Raw genomic sequence first — 22,042 nt, 5'->3', positions numbered from 1 at the left:
GGATGAAAGATTCAATTGAAATTGTGTCCATGGGGATCATCCTACTAGATAGACTGCTAAGCTTGTCAAATTGGCAAATTTGGTTTACTTTTGAAACCCATTCTTGAATGAAGGGAGGGGATTGGCTAAGCCAGTGAAGGGGAATTAAAGCCTTGGCTGCCGTCAATAGGTGAGTAATTAGATTTCTTTTAGAGGTTTAGTAAGCGGAGCTAGGTCTGTCTAGTACGACATGTTCTAAAGTAAAGTTAAAAGAGGAAGAACAGATCCTCTGGATAGTTTGCTCAATACCTTGCCAGTAAGGTGTTACCAGTAGGCATGACCACCATATATGCCAGATATGAGGGAGAGAACCAATGTGTACACCACATCTCTAGCAGTCCTTAGAACTAGATAGATTAGGTGTAAAGAGGTACTCTGGAGTTTGGTGGGCATAATTCTGTTCTGGTTCCGTCCACTGTATTAATTTGTAGCTGCCTAAAAATGGCTGTTTGGTGGTGGCATTGATCTGATATTAATGACTTAGCCGGAAAAAAACCCAAAGGGATTAGCTGTTTGAAGGAGTTGTGCAGCTCATGTGAACGCTGCAACCAATTCAGTATTTACCTGCATGCCATCTCCCTTGTGGTGTAGTGTGATCACAACTGCTCGCCCAAATAAAGTGAAGAGATGGCATGCAAGTAAATATTGAAGAGGTCGCAGAGCTCGCATAAGTGCCACAACCCTGTCAAACAACTGATTGGCAGGGGTTCCGGGAGCAGAACCTGTGCCAATCTAACACTGATGACCCATCTTGACTATTGCTCATCAATATTATACCTCTGTACAACCTCTTTAATTTCCCCTGAAGAATATATCTGATCACTAGGGGTCCAGCAGGTGCATACTTTATGATGCCTATTGTTAACGAGTACTACTCTAGTAGGGGCCGTCCAAAGTGGAGAACCCCTTTAAATAGAACTTGAAACATATAAACAAATCTAAATGCATTTCTACCGATACTTACACCAGACTGATGGTCATACAAAGTCTGAGTTAAAATAATGTTAAATACAGCATGTGATCGGCTGCTTTCTTCATTCATGTTTGTTGCAGCAACAGTACGAGATTTATTTCCTTCAGACATTAAAGATTCAATATCCTAAAAAGTGAAGACACACTGGATTGAGTAAACATTTATGATGCAAATTATCAGCAGTAATACCTTTTTTAACTGTAAATTTTTTCTTACATAATATATCTCAATACAAGGACAAATATAAGGACAAATTGTAAAGCAGAGCTCAGACCCATTCACTTTAAAGGGGTTATCCCATCATAATGATCACTGTTAAATCTGTTAATGATTTGACAGTGATCATTTTTGTAAATATACTTTATTAACAAATTCCCACCGATTAGGAGAAAATTCATCCCCACTTACCTTATTGTTGTGACTCGGTCTCCCCTGGTTACGACCACCGCTCTTCCGCAAAATCCCGATGGTCGCGCTTGCCCAGAAGACTTCTTCTTTTCTCCCGGCCGGGCCACTCGCTGTCCTGAACGCGCATGTGCGACGGTGACTTCTTCCCGGCCAGAATAGTACAGAGCTGCAAACGCGCACGCTGGCTCTGTACTATACTGGCCAGAAATAAGTCACATTGCGCATGCGCGGCAGCGTGCGCGTTCAGTCCAGCGCGCGGCCCGGCCGGGAGAAGACTTCAATCAAGATGAAGCCCGCCCCCAGCCAGAATCCAGGAAGTGAACGCGCGGTGGCAGCAGGTAAGTATGAAACTGCTAAGTGGGATAACCCCTTTAATAGGGCTGATCTGCGCCTAGGCCACGTGACCTATGGTCTACGGGAAGCAGGATATATCCTCAGTTTGAAAAAGGAGGATAATCCCTTTAAATAAAGGTAAATGTTAACAAAACTTCAGGTGGATTACACCTAAGAGTTCTTAAAGAACTCAGTTCAGTTATTGCTGTGCCCCTGTTCATGATTTTTAGATATTCTCTAGCGACTGGTACAGTGTCAAGTGACTGGCGCAAGGCAAATGTGGTGCCCATATTGAAAAAGGCTCTAGGTCCGCCAACAGGTAATTATATACAGTAAGCGCTGTGGGAGAAGTGTTTGAAGGACTCTCAAGGGACTATATGCAGGAGTACGGTACATGGCCATAAATAATATCATAAGTGATAGTAAGCACGGGTTTACCAAAGACAGAAGTTGTCAGACTAACCTTTTATGAGGAGGTGAGTAGAAGCCTGGACAGAGGGGCGGCTGTGGATGTAGTGTACTTGGATTTTGCAAAGACATTTGATACTGTCCCTCATAGATGTTTAATAGGTAAAGTAAGGTCTATTGGCTTGGAAAGTATAGTTTGTAATTGGATTGAAAACTGGCTAAAGGACAGTGTCCAGAGAATTGTGGTCAATGATTCCTATTCAGAATGGTCCCGGGTTATAACTGGTGTACCCCAATGTTCAGTGCTGGGTCCTCTATTATTTAAACTTATTTATTAATGATATCGAGGACGGAATTAATAGCACCATTTCTATTTTTACAGATGACACTAAGCTATGTAGTACTGTGCAGTCTATGGAAAATGTCCATAAACTACTAGTTGATGTGGACACTCTGAATGTTTCGGCATCAACTTGGCAAATGAGGTTCAATGTGGATAAGTTATACATCTGGGTAGTAATAATCTCTGTTCATCATATGCCCTAGGGGATATAACACTGGGAGAGTCACTTGTAGGGAAGGATTTGGATGTACTTGTAGGTCATAGATTAATAACAGTATGCAGTGTCAATCAGCTGCTTTTAAGGCTAGCAAGATATTGTAATGTTTTAACCACCTCAGCCCCCAGTGCTTAAACACCCTGAAAGACCAGGCCACTTTTTACACTTCTGACCTACACTACTTTCACCGTTTATTGCTCGGTCATGCAACTTACCACCCAAATGAATTTTACCTCCTTTTCTTCTCACTAATAGAGCTTTCATTTGGTGGTATTTCATTGCTGCTGACATTTTTACTTTTTTTGTTATTAATCGAAATTTAACGATTTTTTTGCAAAAAAATGACATTTTTCACTTTCAGTTGTAAAATTTTGCAAAAAAAACGAGATCCATATAGAAATTTTGCTCTAAATTTATAGTTCTACATGTCTTTGATAAAAAAAAAATGTTTGGGTAAAAAAAAAATGGTTTGGGTAAAAGTTATAGCGTTTACAAACTATGGTACAAAAATGTGAATTTCCGCTTTTTGAAGCAGCTCTGACTTTCTGAGCACCTGTCATGTTTCCTGAGGTTCTGCAATGCCCAGACAGTACAAACACCCCACAAATGACCCCATTTCGGAAAGTACACACCCTAAGGTATTCGCTGATGGGCATAGTGAGTTCATAGAACTTTTTATTTTTTGTCACAAGTTAGCGGAAAATGATGAATTTTTTTTTTTTTTTTTTTTTCTTACAAAGTCTCATATTCCACTAACTTGTGACAAAAAATAAAAACTTCTATGAACTCACTATGCCCATAACGAAATACCTTGGGGTCTCTTCTTTCCAAAATGGGGTCACTTGTGGGGTAGTTATACTGCCCTGGCATTCTAGGGGCCCAAATGTGTGGTAAGGAGTTTGAAATCAAATTCTGAAAAAAATGACCTGTCAAATCCGAAAGGTGCTCTTTGGAATATGGGCCCCTTTGCCCACCTAGGCTGCAAAAAAGTGTCACACATCTGGTATCTCCGTACTCAGGAGAAGGTGGGGAATGTGTTTTGGGGTGTCATTTTACATATACCCATGCTGGGTGAGAGAAATATCTTGGCAAAAGACAACTTTTCCCATTTTTTTATACAAAGTTGGCATTTGACCAAGATATTTATCTCACCCAGCATGGGTATATGTAAAAAGACACCCCAAAACACATTCCTCAACTTCTCCTGAGTACGGGGATACCAGATGTGTGACACTTTTTTGCAGCCTAGGTGGGCAAAGGGGCCCACATTCCAAAGAGCACCTTTTGGATTTCATAGGTCATTTTTTACTGAATTTGATTTCAAACTCCTTACCACACATTTGGGCCCCTAGAATGCCAGGGCAGTATAACTACCCCACAAGTGACCCCATTTTGGAAAGAAGAGACCCCAAGGTATTCGCTGATAGGCATAGTGAGTTCATGGAAATTTTTATTTTTTGTCACAAGTTAGTGGAATATGAGACTTTGTATGAAAAAAAAAAAAAAAAAAAAAATCATCATTTTCCACTAACTTTTGACAAAAAATAAAAAATTCTAGGAACTTGCCATGCCCCTCACGGAATACCTTGGGGTGTCTTCTTTCCAAAATGGGGTCACTTGTGGGGTAGTTATACTGCCCTGGCATTTTCCAGGGGCCCTAATGTCTGGTAAGTAGGTAAATGACCTGTGAAATCCGAAAGGTGCTCTTTGGAATGTGGGCCCCTTTGCCCACCTAGGCTGCAAAAAAGTGTCACACATCTGGTATCTCCGTACTCAGGAGAAGGTGGGGAATGTGTTTTGGGGTGTCTTTTTACATATACCCATGCTGGGTGAGAGAAATATCTTGGCAAAAGACAACTTTTCCCATTTTTTTTATACAAAGTTGGCATTTGACCAAGATATTTATCTCACCCAGCATGGGTATATGTAAAATGACACCCCAAAACATATTCCCCAACTTCTGCTGAATACGGAGATACCACATGTGTGACACTTTTTTGCAGCCTAGGTGGGCAAAGGTGCCCAAATTCCTTTTAGGAGGGCATTTTTAGACATTTGGATACCAGACTTCTTCTCACGCTTTGGGGCCCCTAAAATGCCAGGGCAGTATAAATACCCCACATGTGACCCCATTTTGGAAAGAAGACACCCCAAGGTATTCAATGAGGGGCATGGCGAGTTCATTGAAAAAAAAAAAATTTGGCACAAGTTAGCGGAAATTGATTTTTTTGATTTTGTTCTCACAAAGTCTCCCTTTCCGCTAACTTGGGACAAAAATTTCAATCTTTCATGGACTCAATATGCCCCTCAGCGAATACCTTGGGGTGTCTTCTTTCCAAAATGGTGTTATTTGTGGGGTGTTTGTACTGCCCTGGCATTTGAGGGTCTCCGCAATCATTACATGTATGCCCAGCATTAGGAGTTTCTGCTATTCTCCTTATATTGAGCATACGGGTAATGAGATTTTTTTTTTCCGTTCAGCCTCTGGGCTGAAAGAAAAAAATGAACGGCACAGATTTCTTCATTCGCATCGATCAATGTGGATGAAAAAATCTCTGCCAAAAAAAGAAAAAGGAGGGGAAAGGCGTCTGCCAGGACATAGGAGCTCCGCCCAACATCCATACCCACTTCAGCTCGTATGCCCTGGCAAACCAGATTTCTCCATTCACATCAATCGATGTGGATGAATAAATCATTGCCGGGATTTTTTTTTTTATATATACAAAGTGTTTGCCAAAGTATATGAACACCGCCACCTCCTCAGCTCATATGCCTCGGCAAACGTATCTTTTACTGCAGAGGAGAAATCTCGTCTTGCAGCGCCGCATACACCGACTTGCGTGTAATCTGACAGCAGCGCAATGCTTCTGTCCGAATGCACATCAGTGCTGCAGCTAGTCGATCGGTTGGTCCACCTGAAAGGTAAAAAAAACAAAACAAAAAAGAAAAAACCAGGCCGCAAAGCAATAACTTTATTAACTGTTGAACAGAACATAGAAACTTTTTTTAAACTTTTTTAACTGAACATTTAACTTTTTTACTTACCGGTATTTTTTTTTTTGTTTAGTTTTTTTTACCTTTTATAGAACAAACCTCTCCTTCCCCATGGGACAATGTGCAAAGCGCAAATCGCCCAAAGATGTGGCGAAGTACATTATGCACTTTATCCCAGGTGAAAGGAGAGGTTTGCAGCAGCTGTGAGTGAATGGGCCCTAATAGCCCTGTGTGCCTGTCCTGGTGAGATGTGATCCCTATGCTAAGTGTACCTGTGTGTGGTACTTCCGGAAACACTCTCCATAGCATAGGGCAGGGTGGTCAGCACAGTCAGGACAGAAATAGCGGGTGTCACGCCTTATTCCACTCCTGCTACAGACACGACATCTTTTTCGGGGTGACGGTTGGGTTGAGGTACCAGGAACGACACTGGGGAAATGTCGCTCGTGTAGACGGCTAACTACACTGGTGGATGGGGCCACGGAACCTCCTGGGTAAAGGAGGTTCTCGATGATCTCTTCCTGGAATTTGAGGAAGGATCCTGTTCTCCCAGCCTTACTGTAGAGAACAAAACTATTGTAGAGCGCCAATTGAATTAAATATACAGACACCTTCTTATACCAGCGTCTGGTTCTGCGGGAAACTAAATACGGAGACAACATCTGGTCATTGAAGTCCACCCCTCCCATGAGCGCATTATAGTCGTGGACACAGAGGGGCTTTTCAATGACACGGGTTGCTCGCTCAATTTGGATTGTCGTGTCTGCGTGAATGGAGGAGAGCATGTAAACGTCACGCTTGTCTCTCCATTTCACCGCGAGCAGTTCTTCGTTACACAAGGCAGCCCTCTGCCCCCTTGCAAGACGGGTGGTTACAAGCCGTTGGGGGAAGCCCACGCGACTAGTTCGCATGGTGCCACAGGCGCAAATCCGTTCTAGAAACAAATGCCTAAAGAGGGCCACACTTGTGTAGAAATTGTCCACATAAAGATGGTACCCCTTGCCGAATAAGGGTGACACCAAGTCCCAGACTGTCTTCCCACTGCTCCCCAGGTAGTCAGGGCAACCGACCGGCTCCAGGGTCTGATCTTTTCCCTCATAGATCCGAAATTTGTGGGTATAGCCTGTGGCCCTTTCACAGAGCTTATACAATTTGACCCCATACCGGGCACGCTTGCTTGGGATGTATTGTTTGAAGCCAAGGCGCCCGGTAAAATGTATTAGGGACTCGTCTACGCAGATGTTTTGCTCAGGGGTATACAAATCTGCAAATTTCAGGTTGAAATGGTCTATGAGGGGCCGAATTTTGTGGAGCCGGTCAAAAGCAGGGTGGCCTCTGGGACGGGAGGTGGTATTGTCGCTAAAATGCAGAAAACGTAGGATGGTCTCAAATCGTGTCCTGGACATAGCAGCAGAGAACATGGGCATGTGATGAATTGGGTGCGTTGACCAATATGACCGCAATTCATGCTTTTTTGTCAGGCCCATGTTGAGGAGAAGGCCCAAAAAAATTTTAAGCTCGGAAACTTGGACTGGTTTCCACCGGAAAGGCTGGGCATAATAGCTTCCCGGGTTAGCGGTTATAAATTGTGTGGCATACTGGTTGGTCTCTGCCACGACTAAGTCCAAGAGCTCCGCAGTCAAGAACAGCTCAAAAAATCCCAGGGCCGAACCGATTTGAGCCGTCTCAACCCGAACTCCAGACTGGGCGGTGAAAGGGGGAACTACTGGTGCGGCTGAAGTTGGTGACTGCCAATCAGGATTTGCCAGCACCTCAGGGACTCTAGGGGCTCTACGGGCCCGTCTTTGCGGTGGCTGCGACGGGGTAACTATTGCACGTGCCACCGTACCAGCTTCAACTGCCCTTCTGGTGCTCGCTACTTCACCAGGTTGTACGGCAGTGCTGGTACTAGGTCCAGGAAGGGCTGCGCTGCTGGTGTATGCCTCACCACGTGATCCGGCAGCGACAGCCCCACTCTGCTGCTCTTGAAGCGGATCCTGCGTAACCTGTGGTCTAGCGACATGGGGCCGGGTACGCCTGGTGCTGCCAGGGACCTCCACCTCCTCGTCCGAACTTTGGGTCAGAGAGCCACTGCTTTCCACAGGTTCATATTCTGACCCGCTAGATTCGTCAGATGAGGGTTCCCACTCCTCATCCGACTGGGTCAGAATCCTGTAGGCCTCTTCAGAAGAATACCCCCTGTTTGACATTTTGGACTACTAAATTTAGGGGTATTCCCTGAGACTACCCAAGAAAAAAAGCAAACCTGTCTTACAAAGGGGAGGCTAGCGAAGTACCGGAGGCTGCTGCGGTTGATAAAAAATATCAAAACTGATTTTTTTATCGCCGCAGTGCGTGTAAAATGAATGTGCAGTGATCAAAAAATAATAATTTTTTGTCACTGCGGTGGGGCGGGCGTGGGTGAACGCACGTGTGGGCGACCGATCAGGCCTGATCGGGCAAACACTGCGTTTTGGGTGGAGGGCGAGCTAAGGTGACACTAATACTATTATAGATCTGACCGTGATCAGTTTTGATCACTTACAGATACTATAAAAGTACAAATGCTGATTAGCGATACGCTAAACAGCGAATAAAAGTGACTGCGGTGCGGTGGGGTGGGCGCTAACTGACGCTAACTACCTAACCAAGGGGCCTAAACTATCCCTAAAACCTAACAGCCAATACCAGTGAAAAAAAAAAAGTGACAGTTTACACTGATCACTTTTTTTCCTTTCACTAGTGATTGACAGGGGCGATCAAAGGGGTGATCAAAGGGTTAATTGGGGTGCAGGTGGGTGATCTGGGGCTAAGGTGTAGTGTTTGGTGTACTCACAGTTCAGTCTGCTCCTGTGCTGGATCCAACCGACGAAAAGGACCAGCACAGGAGCAGACAAGCCATATAACAGATCATATTTACTAATATGATCTGTTATATGACTTTGGATTGGATTTTTTGAAAATCGCCAGCCTGCCAGCCAATGATCGTTGCTGGCAGGCTGGTGACGAACTTGTTCTTTGAATTTTGCCGGCCCGCGATGCGCATGCGCGGGCCGGCTTGGAGCGAAATCTCGCGTCTCGCGAGATGACGCGTATATGCGTGACTCTGCGCAGCGCTGCCACCTCCGGAACGCAATCCTGCGTTAGGCGGTCCGGAGGTGGTTACGAGGCATAGACTCATGGGGCAGGGATTTTATATTACCACTTTACAAAGCTTTGTTGGGGTCTCATCTGGAATATGCAGTTCAGTTCTGGTTAACAGGCTATAGAAAGGATGCCCTGGAGCTGGAAAAAGTACATGTCACCGCCAGCTCTGAGAAGGTCTGGTAGACGTTCTTCTGTACCTCTTGCATGATGTTCTTTGTTTTGGTTTCACTTTGTCATCTCCTTTCCTTCTCCCAGCTGTCACCTATTCACACTAATTGCCTCCCTTTATATTCCCTCCCATACTGCCTCACTTTGCGGTTTATACTACTTCCTGGATTGAAGTGATCACTGCTGGAGACTTCTGTTACTGCTTGTTCAGATAAGTCCTTTCTTGTATTGTGTTTCTTTGCTGGCTTGATTTTAGGTGAACCTGACTCCCTCCGTATTAAGTGCAGGAAGGCGGTGGTCGTGTCCCCTCACTATTATAGGGTTTTCAGGTGTCACACAGTCTAGGTACGAGGGCATGCAATTGTCTACCTCTGAGACCCTTGTATGTGCTTAGCAGTCAGGGTGAGCTCTTAGGGTTTTACAGGGGTCACCTTTATGCTCCTTAGTTTGGGATCAAGCCAGTCGGATGTTTATCCATAACTTCCAGCTATCTGCAATATCATCCGTGACAGTACATAGGAGAGCAACTAAACTGATAAGGGGCATGGAGGGTCCTAAGGCTGTATTAGACAGCCCGAATGAACAGGCAATTGTCAGGAAGGAAGCATTCCTTCCCGGCAATCGTCTGCTCGCTAGTGGAGGAGACTGCTGCTATTACATGCAGTGATCTTCTCCTTAGTATAGGGAGGAGAGATGGTTATACCATCGCTCTTTCCTATGCAGAATCATTGTTTGCCGGAAGCAAACAATTATTTTTTTAGCCTGTCAAAAGATTTGGATTGCCATGATGAAAGCGCGTTTGCTCATTCATTGGGTAATCGGCAGCAGTATTAGACTGCCTGATGATTGCTAACGAGCATTACTAGGAACACTCGTTAGCGATCATCTGCTGAAAAATCTGCAGATGTAACACAGGCTTTAGTTATGAGGAAAGATTAAGAGAATTTGATTTATTCAGTCTTGAGAAGAGACGTCTAAGGTGGGACAGGAATAGCCTATACAAATACATAAATGAGCCATACAAAAATATGCTGAAAAGCTGTTCCATATAAAATCCACTCAAAAGACAAGGGGGCACTGCCTCCGACTGGAGAAGAAAAAGTTCAGTCTACAGACGCTTCAAGGCTTTTTTACTGTAAGAACTATACATCTGTGGGATACTCTACCTCAGGACATGGTCACAACAGGAATAGTGGAGAGTTTTTAAAAAGTTTTCAATGAATTTTAAATAACATTAATGCTTATGAAAATGTTTCAATGTCTGGGTCTCTCACTCCCCTTTCCTAACATTCACATCCTCACTCATCCTTGGTTGAACTTGATGGTCTATGTAACTATGTGAAGGTAGGTCATTTTCTGATGACACATTCAGTTTAAAAGGCCTTTCACACAGGCTGATGGAAAGTGCACGGGGATAAACAGTTGTTAATACAATTGTGCATCCCCATACTTTTACATTATGTCAGCAGCACATGCCTTGCTTGCCCGGCAAGAGGTGCTGCAGACCAGTGAGCATTTTCACGCTTGGAGAAGCAATGCCATGAGGCAATAAATAAGAGTTTGTTAGCTGATTGCTGGCCAATTATCGTATGAAAGTGTGTTCCCGATTATTGCACTGATCGTCTATGTGTAAAGGGCCCTAAGAAAAAGATGCTCGACAACTGTTACTTAATGGGGACTATACAGTAAGTGATGTGCATCAGATGTGTGAAGAGAACAGACAAGAGCTCTTCAAAATTCTGATAACCCAACTTAATTTCTAATTATGTCAGACTGTGCTCATCTGTAGCCATCACAAGTTACATGAAGATCAAAGAAGATGCTGGATGGTCACAAAACGTATCTTGTGCTAACATCGCATTACTTGTTAATAGGAAACCTGTCAGCACCTAAATGGACCATAGACCGCCAGCAGTACCTTAAAGCCAGTGACATCAGGTTTCTAATGATGTTCTTGTGTAAGATGTCCGAGGTGCATGATCCCTGGAACAACTTTTATTCCCCCGCAGGTCGTATGCAAATAAGATTCTTGAAGTCAAGCTCTCTGAGTCAAGAACCTCATTTACATACGACCTGCGAGGAGGTAACAGTTGTTTTACAGGGATCATGCATCTCAGACATGGTACACAAGATCAGCATTAGAAACCTGATGTCAACAGCTTAGGCTAGGTTCACACCTGAGCGTTTTACAGCGCGTTCCTACGCGCTGTAAAACGCTCAACAGGCAAAAACCAATGTTTCCCTATGGGCATGGTTCTCACCTGAGCGTTTTACAGCGTGTACGAACGCGATGTAAAAGGCCCTACGCCCCAAGAAGTACAGGAGCTTCTTTGGGACGTATTGTCGCGCGTAAAACCTCTGTTTTTCATTGTACGCCTCTGTAGTCAATAGCAAGAACGCGCATACGACGCACGTTTCCAAAATACAAAAACGCCCCAAAATACGCCTCATAAACACCCGAAAAAAATGCCTGTAAACAGCGCTTATCGAATACGCTCAGGTGTGAACCCAGCCTAAGGGTCCATTCACATGTCAGCATTTTTCTTTTGCGGATCCGTGTTTCCGCAAAAATCTACTAAAGGGTACTAAAAAATGTTTTTTTTCTATTACCTGGAAACGGATCCACAATAGCGGATGACATATTGATGCATTCCACATGTCATCCACATTTTTGCACACCCATTGACTACAATGGGACCACGGACTGCACACCCATTGACTACAATGGGACCACGGACTGCATTCTGTGGACAATAGTAGTACAAGCTCTATTTTCTTTTGCGGATCCGCATAACGGAATGGAACAACAGATGCAGACAGCACACTGAATGCTGTCCGCATCTTTTGCGAGGCCACTGAAATGAACGGGTCAGCATTCCGTTCTGCAAATTTGCTGAACGGATGCGGATTACAAAATACTGACGTGTGAATGGACCCTTACAGGCAGTTTATGGTCCATTATGTTTTCTGACAGGTTCCCTTTAGGACAACATAATGAAAATAATAGTCTGACATCCAGCAATTCAGATAGAACGTGCCCAACCGAAAAGTGTCAAATAGTGCTTTTATCAAAAAGACGGAAGCTCCAACATCCATGGGATAAAATCATTCAGGCTTTACTAGTAAGACACGCGTTTCAGCGCTGCGGGAGTCTTACTTATGCAGTCTGGATGATTTTATCCCATGAATGCTAGAGCTTCCGTCTTTTTGATGATCTTCCTCACATCTCTGTTCATCCGGGGCACTCAGCTGACCTGACTATATTTTTTAACTTTCAAAAGAAAACTAACTTTTTTTTTTTTTTTAACTTTAACAGAAAAATGAGCAGCCAACCATGCAATACATGAATAGGCAGGGCACGCAAGAGTGAAAGCCAGTCTTTGTAAGCATCTTTCTGCTCTGGCTTTCAGAGCGGGGCCTAGTACAAGATGTCTGAGAAAGTTCCACAGAAAAGATAGCTGTCCTTTATCGTTACACTCAAATAGACTCAATTAAGAAAGAAGCCTTAATACAGAATGTGAATAGATGCCGTTATCACAATGTCACAGACCATGAAATACGCATTTTTAATCAATTAACAGGCAACATTATACTGAAGAGCCGTTGCCGGCCACAGGAACATAGTTGAAAGGGTTATCACTGGGCTAGGATGCCCTCCCCATAACCGGATTACTCATGCATCAAGCATTGCAACATTAGTTTCATTGCCAGCTGTCAATATTACTAGGGGCCACAGAAGAGAAGGTGTTGTGCTGTTTGCTACGTGTTTAGCAATAATCCATTTAGAGCGGATACATTGCTGCAAAGCTCATTTAACTAGTTTACATTTAATTGGCCAGGAGATTATGTGAGGGCAGTAGGTAGGTGCCTTGTGAAGATCATGTCTTCTGCATCTGAATTGACCCAAGCGGCAGATCGGTCAGAAATTCCAACATAAAAGGTTACAGGTTCACAATATGTAATTAAGGCGGCTGGCGTTTGAACTGGGCAGCAAACATCTACTACTTGCTACATTGCCATTTTGGACTTAAAAATAAAATAAAATGAACATTTAAAGGGAGTCTGGTGTCGCCACCATACGGCCATATACAGTGCTTACATTGTCCTATCGCACACCTATACATGAATGTTAGGCTGCCCTGCCTTATTTAATTGTTTCCCCACCCCAGCCTCTGCGTATGCCCACCCTCCTATTCCCTTGAGTCTTTCTTCGGTCCGGCTGAGATCCCGCGCCTGTGCACTGCCTCGCCGGGCCGGAGCATGCGCCCTGTGATGCCCATTGTGGGCATGGCATCGCTTTAACTACTGCGCATGCGCCGGCAAACGCCACATTGCCGCTGGTTTTGCGCCGCTCTCCGGCGCGTGCGCAGTAGTTAAAACAATGCCGTGCGCACAATGGGCATCGCAGTGCGCATGCTCCAGCCCGGCGAGGCAGCGCACAGGCGTGGGATCTCGGCCGGACCAAAGGATGACGCAAGGGAACAGGAGGGTGGGCATATGCAGAGGCTGGGGTGGGGAAACAATGAAAAAAAGGCAGGGCAGCCTGGGCACCAACACAGTGAACGCCGCCCATGGGCACTTGCGAGTGCTCATTTGCATATGAATCAAAGTTCATTTTTCCAGCTTCTGCAAGTCTAAAGAAAATAACAAAGGTACCGTAACATTCATGTATAGGTGTGCGATAGGACAATGTAAGCACTGTATATGGCCATATGGTGGTGACAGACTCCCTTTAAAGGGAATCTGTCAATGGTCTATTTGAGGGCAGCAGAGACACTGCTGAAAATGCTGGGTCGCTTACATTTATTTTGCTCATTTTCTTAATTCTGGGTGAGAAGCTCCAGCATGAACCAAGTGATGGAGTCCTGATATTCATGAGCTATGGCTGCCCTTGTCCTCCCACAGATGATTGACAGCTCTCTCCCTTCTGAAAATCAATGGCGTGCGTTTGAGTGGGGGGAGGGGGAGCAGAGACGGAAGATCATGAAGACAAGGATTCTGTGCACCATATTGAGTGGACTCCAAAGCTCGGCTTGTTCTGGAGCTGCTCAATAGGGCCCAAAAAAGCAACAGAAGAAGTAAGGGTGAGTTCACACCACCGTTGTATATTTCCGCTGTTCTGCTACGTTACAGAAGAAAAACTAAAATAATGGAAGTGACGGATTCAGCACATAACTGAGCTGCACAGACACCATTTACTACATGGAGTAAGTTCCGTTTCCATTCAGGAACCTGTTTTTTACCGAACAAAAAAGTCCTGCATGCAGGAATTTTTTCTACGGTCTTTCTGATGGAATCTGCAACAGAGACCCTGAGCGGAGCCTCCAACACAGATGTGAACAAGCACTAAGTATCTTTCAATCAGGGTCTCTGCCACTCAGATAGGGTTAGCATAGAACTGTTGACAGATTCCCTTTAATTTAGTATTGGGCTGTGAAACGCATCAAAAATGAATATAATGCTGAAAAAAATCAGCTGAACATCTGGACCAACTATTATAAACCGAGAATGTGTAAATACATTACCTCAAATTTAGTTACAGCTAATTGGGATAAACCATCAACGTATGGTCCCAAGACCTTGTGCTCCCTAACTTTAAGGGACTGTCGGTTTCTAGAAGAAACAAAGAATACATGGTTAAATATATACAGCTTGATTAAGAGATTAAGCTGGATTAGTCATATAAAAATGTACAACCCTGAAAGTAGTAATATAGCTTGTTAAAGGGGTTGTGCCAAGGATAGGGGATTACTAGCTGATCATTGGGGGTCCAACTGTAACCAATACAGAGAAGGGGCACCCCGCTCCCCTGTTCTGATGGAGCGGCAGGTTAAGCATGCGCCCTGCCACTCCATTCATTCTCTATGGGAGTGCAGGAGAGAGCCAAGCGCTGTACTCGGCTATCTCCTGTGCTCCCAGAGTATCGATTGAGCCCACCGCTCCATCAGAAAGAGATTCCCGTTTTAGCAATCGGTTTGGGTCCCAGAGTTCAGATCTCCAGCAATTAGCTAGATATCACCCACCCTGTGGATAGGGATAACTTATAAACTAGGTTCATGAGAATAAAAGTGTAAGACAGTGATGACAAAAGCATGGCTCAACTATGAGGATCAGAATATTAGTGATTGCTCATAGAAACCAGCACCTACAGTAACCTTTTCCTCGTAACTACCTTAGTAGGGCTACCGCACTGTCAAAACTTTACAAGGCATTCAAGACGCCTGGATCCCTGACCAGAGTCCAAAGACATTCACTAAAAGGCATTCTCTAGGATCAAATAGAAGCAGTGGTCACCACTGTTCCATTTAAGATGCATGGCAGAGCAGGGACACAGCTTAAAGGCTCCCCCTACCCAGGAAAAGTCTGTCCTCCTGTTCATAGAGTGTCCTGCCTGATCATAGAGTGTACTGTGTAGCTGTACAGTCACAGCTGCACAGTTCTCTCTATCCCCACTCTGCACACATCTTTATTATCTGTGCACTAGGATAAGAGAAGGCTGTCTTGTTACAGCCCAGACAATGACAAACTCTTTAGGGGTTAATAACCCACTGTACCCCAGATTTTAACCCTAGACTGCTTAGGATTTAAAAATGAACCACGTCTCTACCCCCAGACCACCAGGGATACTACCATTAACAGCCTCTCTGCCTTGACCAGAAAACATTTTAAGGCTAACCCCTTCTTTGCCCTAGTTCATCAAGGATTTTTAAAAATACCCTACTCACCACCAAGTATTTTGACATTAACCCTTCTTCTGCTCTACGCCGCAAGAGATACTTGCATTAGCCCATTCTCTGCTCTAGACCACCAGAGATGCAAAGATTACACCGTTTACTGCCCCAGACCAACAGGATTGGGGTCAATAACCCTTTCTGTGCCCTTTAAAAGAGATGCAGAAAATAACCCCCTTCACTCCCCCAAATCACTGGCGTTGCATACATTTGGCACGTCTCTGCCCTAGACCAATAAACAACAATATTTTCTTGCTGTTTTTTGGATCACCTGGTTTAAAGGGAACAGTATACTAGGGGTGTTTCCCTATACATTCTGACAGCACTGACTGGATAATGTCAGGGACATATCCCCAACAAGTAACACCTAGCTGGATTTTCATTGAAAACTGCTAGTAATCCATTCATAACTTCTAGCAGGAATAATAAAGGAATTGCACAACATAGAATAGATGCTCCAGAACTGTTATTGCATGAAAGTAATTGCTAAAAAAAAAGATGGTCAGGAGAGGCTACAGTCCTTTTCAATATGATCACTTGATCAGATTAACACATCGTGCACAATTATTTAAAATAAGCCAATCCCTATATTTCCTCCCATAGCGGCCCGTATGACTTGGTTAATAGCGCATATCAGTGCTAATTAATAGGGATGAGCGAATTTCATATTTTGGTTCATGTTGTGGTATTTACTGAATTACGTTATGGATTCCGTTACCACGGACCATGACGGAATGCCTTTAGAGACATTCCATTATTCATTCCATCATAATAGAAGTCTATGGGCTGCATAATGGATCTGTCCGTTTACGTTATGCAGGAGAGGACTACAGCACGGACGGATCCGTTATGCAGGCCATAGACTTCTATTATGACGAAATGAATAACGGAATGCCTCTAAAGGGATTCCATTATGTATTCCATCATGGAATTGCGTTATGGTCCGTGGTAACGGAATCCATAACGAAATTCAGTACATACATACCACAACACGAACTTCAAAATATGAAATTCGCTCATCCCTACTAATTATAGTATTGGAGCTGTATGTAACGGGAGGCACCGTTGCAGTTTCCAAGAGTCAGTTAGGAAAGAATTATGAAAGCCTTTTAATCACTCGGGGTTAGGTTTATTGCCACAGATATCACAAGCAGAATGAAAGAGACAACGTTAAGATGTTAGGAATACTCTGATTCCCCATGGGGAAAAGGGTCATACGAGCAGGAGACATTAACCCAAATCATGGAAATGACTAAATCACAACTTAAATTGGGAGAACAGGGGGAAACTTATAATTTATGTCTAAACAGAGCAATAATCATTGAGAAAAAAATGCATTGTCTATTATCTTAGATGAACTGCCACAATTAATGATACAATAAAAAGTATCTATATTATACATATACGCAATACAGTAGGACCAACGACATTGTAGGAGAGAACATAGAACCTGCTGATCACAACCCGATCTGCAGATCATTATTCTTTAACACAAGCGTTTTTGCTGGATCCGGCAGGGTTCAGCAAAAACGCCTCAGTTACTGATAATACAATCATCTGCATCCGTTATGAACAGATCCGGTTGTATTATCTTTAACATAGCCAAGACGGATCCGTCATGAACTCCATTGAAAGTCAATGGGGGACGGATCCGTTTTCTATTGTGTCAGATAAAACGGATCTTGCTCCACATCCCAGAACGGAAAGCAAACAGCAGCATGCTGCGGTTTGCTCTCTGGTATGAGAACGGAACAGGACACATTCTAGTGCACTCCGTTCTGTTCAGTTACGTTTTGTCCTCATTGACAATGAATGGGGACAAAACTGAAGCGTTTTTTTTTTCCAGTACTGAGGCCCTATGGCGGATCTCAGTATCAGAAAACATTAACGCTAGTGTGAAAGTAGCCTTACCATATACCGTGCCCATTCTGTATGTTCCTCTTCTGTCATTATTTTAGTCATTCTACAAAGGCACCATAAAATGTAGCCTATAACAGTTCTCCATAAAAGAACAAAAAAATATATACGGTATATACTGTTCTGCCCTTGAACAGTGGAAGAGTGAATCAATACAACTCGATACGCCTGTCTAGCCATATGCCCAGTGCACTCCTGGCACCTGAATTCTACCTACTCACTGCATTTTAGAAATAGGACATGAAGACACATGTCCAGCATCAAAAAGTATGGTTCACATTTCTAAAAATCATTGTGCCAACTACATTGGCATCTGTCTACAGTAATACAGTAAATAGTGTGACACAGTGAGAGGTTTTGTCTGGGAAAACAGGTATTTTTCTTCCAGCATGTGCTGCTGGGCTGATTTACAGTCAGGTGAGGTCAAATACCGGACCGGATTTTAAATGCCGATCCGGGTTTGGCAGCACCTGGCTGTCCTTAAATAGGCAGCTGGGCTCAGAAGCCAGGGCTCTGTGTTGGGATCTGGGAGCCTTGTGTCTGCATGAAGGCTTGCTACCTGTTTGGTGTGAAAACAGGTTGGTGCTGCTATGGTCAAGGACTCTTTGAGGCAGAATTGCTGCATGGTGTGAATAATCACTAACACCACAAGGTGACTTAGTTTGAATATGACTGCTTGTTTTGTCACTTGCCTAAAGTGTGAATAAAACACTGAACTGTTTGATCCATAGAACTTGTTGTTGCCTCTATACTGCGTCCGCTAATCTTGTCTACCAGAGCGAGTCCCCACAATAGTAACTACTGTATTTCAATGGAAAAATCACTGTGGTTCTGCAGAGAGGCGTAACTTGAAGCTCCTGGACCATAATGCAAAATCTATAACAAGCCTCCACTTACATATGCCATTGATAACTGTGATGTCTTATGCTTAGGGTCCCCTGAGGCAACAGGGCTCTGGTGCAACCATCTATGTCCTTCATTCTGCATTATCAAGGTTTTTTACATTTAGTTCCACAAGGTACATTTTAAACGTATGACTGAAATACCGAAAACTTTCACAGATTTGGAGTTTGAGGTATCTTTTCCAAAATCTCATTCATGTGCATGTAATAGGAAAACTCACAACAGCATTTTAACATACTTTAAAATCTCCATAAAACCAAAAGAACCTATATATCCTCGGGGCAAGCAGTATACATTAATGGGGTTTTCTGACATTTTAGGACTGACGACCTATCCTCTAGATAGGTTATTAGTATTTGATCGGTAAGAGTCCGACACCTGGGACCCCCGCTGATCAGCTGTTTGAGAAGGCACCTTTTAAAGGGGTTGGCCACTTTCTGATCATCATTGACCAATGTGTTTGTGAGATGAATTTATGGCACTTATATACTAATATAGGCTTTGTTGAAATTCTGCACCATTTTCTATATTTCAAAAGGAATGCCCACTTGTTTAAAAAATCCTCTGTGCTATCTACATAGAGGTCATGTCCATAAAATGGCTACTGATGGAGGGTCATGTGACCAGGCAAATAGTCTCCATGTGATGTCTCCTCCATTCAAACATACCACACCTGCAGATGGAAGATGCAGTGTATTTGAATGGAGGAGGTATCACATGGAGGTTATTTGCCTGGTCAAATAACCCTCCATCAGCAGCTATTTTAGGACAAGACCTCTGTTTGGACAACACAAAAAGACTTGGCAAACAAGGGGGCATACCTTATAAAGTATTGAAAATGGTGCAGAATTTCAACAAAGACTATACAGTGCTCCCTCAGGATACAATATTTTCAACATACAATGGTCTTTTCGACCCATCGTAAGTTGAAACTAGACTTAACATAATGCCTCAGACTCAAGATACAACCAATCAAGGCCTCTTCTCTGGTTAAATAGCTGGATTAATTGCTAGTTACCAGCTATTCCTGACTGTTATATGTAAGGACTTGTTTAATCTGTCTTAGTTATCTGCTTATTCAGACTAAATCTTCATTTTCTCTCATCTTGGATGACATTTTGGGGCTTTGGAACTGATTACTCAACTTACAATGATTTCAACATACAATGGTCATCTTGGAACCAATTATTATTGGAACTTGAGGGACCACTGTATTAGTAAGTACCATATAATCATGTTACAAACACATTGGTCAACGATAACAAGAAAGTGGCCAACCACTTTAATATAGTTATGTTTTTTTTAACACTGATGCACAATCAATGTTTGATGCACAAACACGAGCATGTTCAGTTTGGGAAACACGTTCCATGTGATGACTGCATTTCCCAAAACGAACACTGCTCCTCTAACCTGAGTTCACAGCATCCTGATGCTTTATGATGCTGTGAGTCCCTGCCCATCCGCAGGCCTACTATACTCATGGACTTATGGGAGTACAGTACAGGAGACCTGCGGTCAGGGAAGAAATCACAGCATCATAGATCATTGTGATGCTGTGAGTTCGGCTTAGAGCAACAGTGGTTGGTCCAGAGAATGTGGCCATCACACAGAATGTTTTTCCGAAACCGAATATGCACATGTGAAACTGGCCTTATTAGAACTGTAGAATTAGGTGAGAAGGAAACATACATGTAAACGTAAGAGCACTTACCCTTTAGGGTCCAAAAGATCTCTGACCTTCTCATTGTAAATTTCCATATAGGATACTTCCACTTTGAAGGTCTGAGAGTCATTTTCTTCATTTGTTGCCCTCAGGAATAAAGCACAACAGAGCCGTGGAATCAAGCCAGGCTGATCTGATGTCCCCATCATAGAGAAAGACTTTCCTGAACCTACACAGCAAGTTACAAATTCAACATACGACAAAAAAGACTAAATGAACACAAAATGTAATCTGTTACAAGCCTAATAGAAGTTTCCAACATCAGGTTTTTTTACCATTAGGTAGTGATATAATAATCTTAAAGGGAACCTGTCACCAGTATTTTGGGTATAGAGCTGAGGACATGGGTTGCTAGATGGCCGCTAGCACATCCGCAATACCCAGTCCTCATAGCTCTGTGTGCTTTTATTGTGTATAAAAACCGATTTGATACATATGCAAATTAACCTGAGATGAGTCAGAGCTTGAAAATATGACTCTTCTCTGGTCACACAAGTAAGATATGACTCTTTTCTGTTAATTTGCATATGTATCAAATCGGTTTTTATACACAATAAAAGCACACAGAGCTATGGGGACTGGGTATTGCGGATGTGCTAGCGGCCATCTAGTAACCCATGTCCTCAGCTCTATACACAAAATCCCGGTGACAGGTTCCCTTTAAAGGGGTTGTTAAGGATTTTACTACTGATGGACTATCCTCAGGATAGGCTATCGATATCTGATTGTGGGGGTCCTACACCCCATCGATCAGCTGTTTTGGGGTTGCTGCAGCCCCAGAAGTCAACACAGCTTTGTCCACTATCTAGAGCAGGGATGCTTAACTACAACTCCCAGCATGCCCTAATAGCTGTAGGCTGACCAGCCATGCTGGGAGTTGTAGTTTGGCAACAGCTGGAGGGCCTCAGGTTGGGCATCCCTGATGTAGGGGATGGAGCTAGTTACTACAGCGCTACTCTCATTTTTTTTCAATGGGAAAAGCACAGTAGTAATCAGCTGTGCCCACTACACAGTGGATAGAACGGTGTAGCTCCAGTGCCAACCTTTGGCATGTGAGCTACTGCAGAACAGCTTTGTTCAGGTGCAGGTGTTGGACACCCGCTGATTGGACATTGATGGCCTATATTGAGGATAAGCCATCAATAGTAACTGGACGACCCCTTTAAGTTATTGATGCTGGTACTTTACAGGCCTTAAGTCACCAAATCAAACATACATTTACATTCACTCTCATACCTGTTTGCCCGTATGCAAAAATGCATGCGTTGTATCCCTGAAAGGCATTATCAAGAATTCCCTCCCCAAGGCACTTAAAAACCACTTCCTGACCTGCAAAATAATACAGGAAAATGATGATTTGCACAAATGACTCTTTTCATTACTGATACTCAGTTCTGGTGCTTTGAAAGACTAAGAAAAAAAAAAAAGGATAAGGGACAACAGAGCTTTAGTCTTCTTGTACATTTGCCAATGGCAGTCAATCAGCGAGTGTCATTACTTCCTCTCCTCTTCCGACAGCTGAACTGAAAGAGTGACTGGCATACATTATACAGCCAGACTGGCAGTGCACGGCCGCACGGAGTGCTGAGAGGGCAGTAAACTGATACTCGACTCTACCAGGTATGGGACTTTCTGCTGTGACCTACAGAATTCATTAGCATCTACCCCGATCACACATACCGTATATCAGCTAATTAATTGTCATTTATAGGGGACAACTGCTACACAGAGAAGC

The 22,042-nt window shown here is 43.5% G+C and overlaps 1 protein-coding gene across 5 annotated transcripts in view; it reads right to left on the bottom strand.

The window, feature by feature from the left end:
• KIF13A (kinesin family member 13A) overlaps positions 1-22,042 on the bottom strand; it is a 185,840-nt gene that overhangs the window by 87,781 nt on the left and 76,017 nt on the right. For all 5 annotated transcript variants that reach the window (XM_040432694.1, XM_040432696.1, XM_040432695.1 and 2 more), the window contains exons 6-9: positions 21,544-21,636; positions 20,296-20,476; positions 14,556-14,643; positions 1,004-1,138 (exon numbers count right to left, since the gene is read on the bottom strand). In XM_040432694.1, coding sequence (XP_040288628.1) covers positions 1,004-1,138; positions 14,556-14,643; positions 20,296-20,476; positions 21,544-21,636 — 497 coding nt within the window. The remainder of the gene's footprint in view (positions 1-1,003; positions 1,139-14,555; positions 14,644-20,295; positions 20,477-21,543; positions 21,637-22,042) is intronic.

This window comes from Bufo bufo, chromosome 5 (assembly GCF_905171765.1).
Source record: "Bufo bufo chromosome 5, aBufBuf1.1, whole genome shotgun sequence".
Lineage (NCBI taxonomy): Eukaryota > Metazoa > Chordata > Amphibia > Anura > Bufonidae > Bufo > Bufo bufo.
Note: the sequence above shows the minus strand (reverse complement) of the source record. Positions and strands in the feature narration are given on the sequence as shown.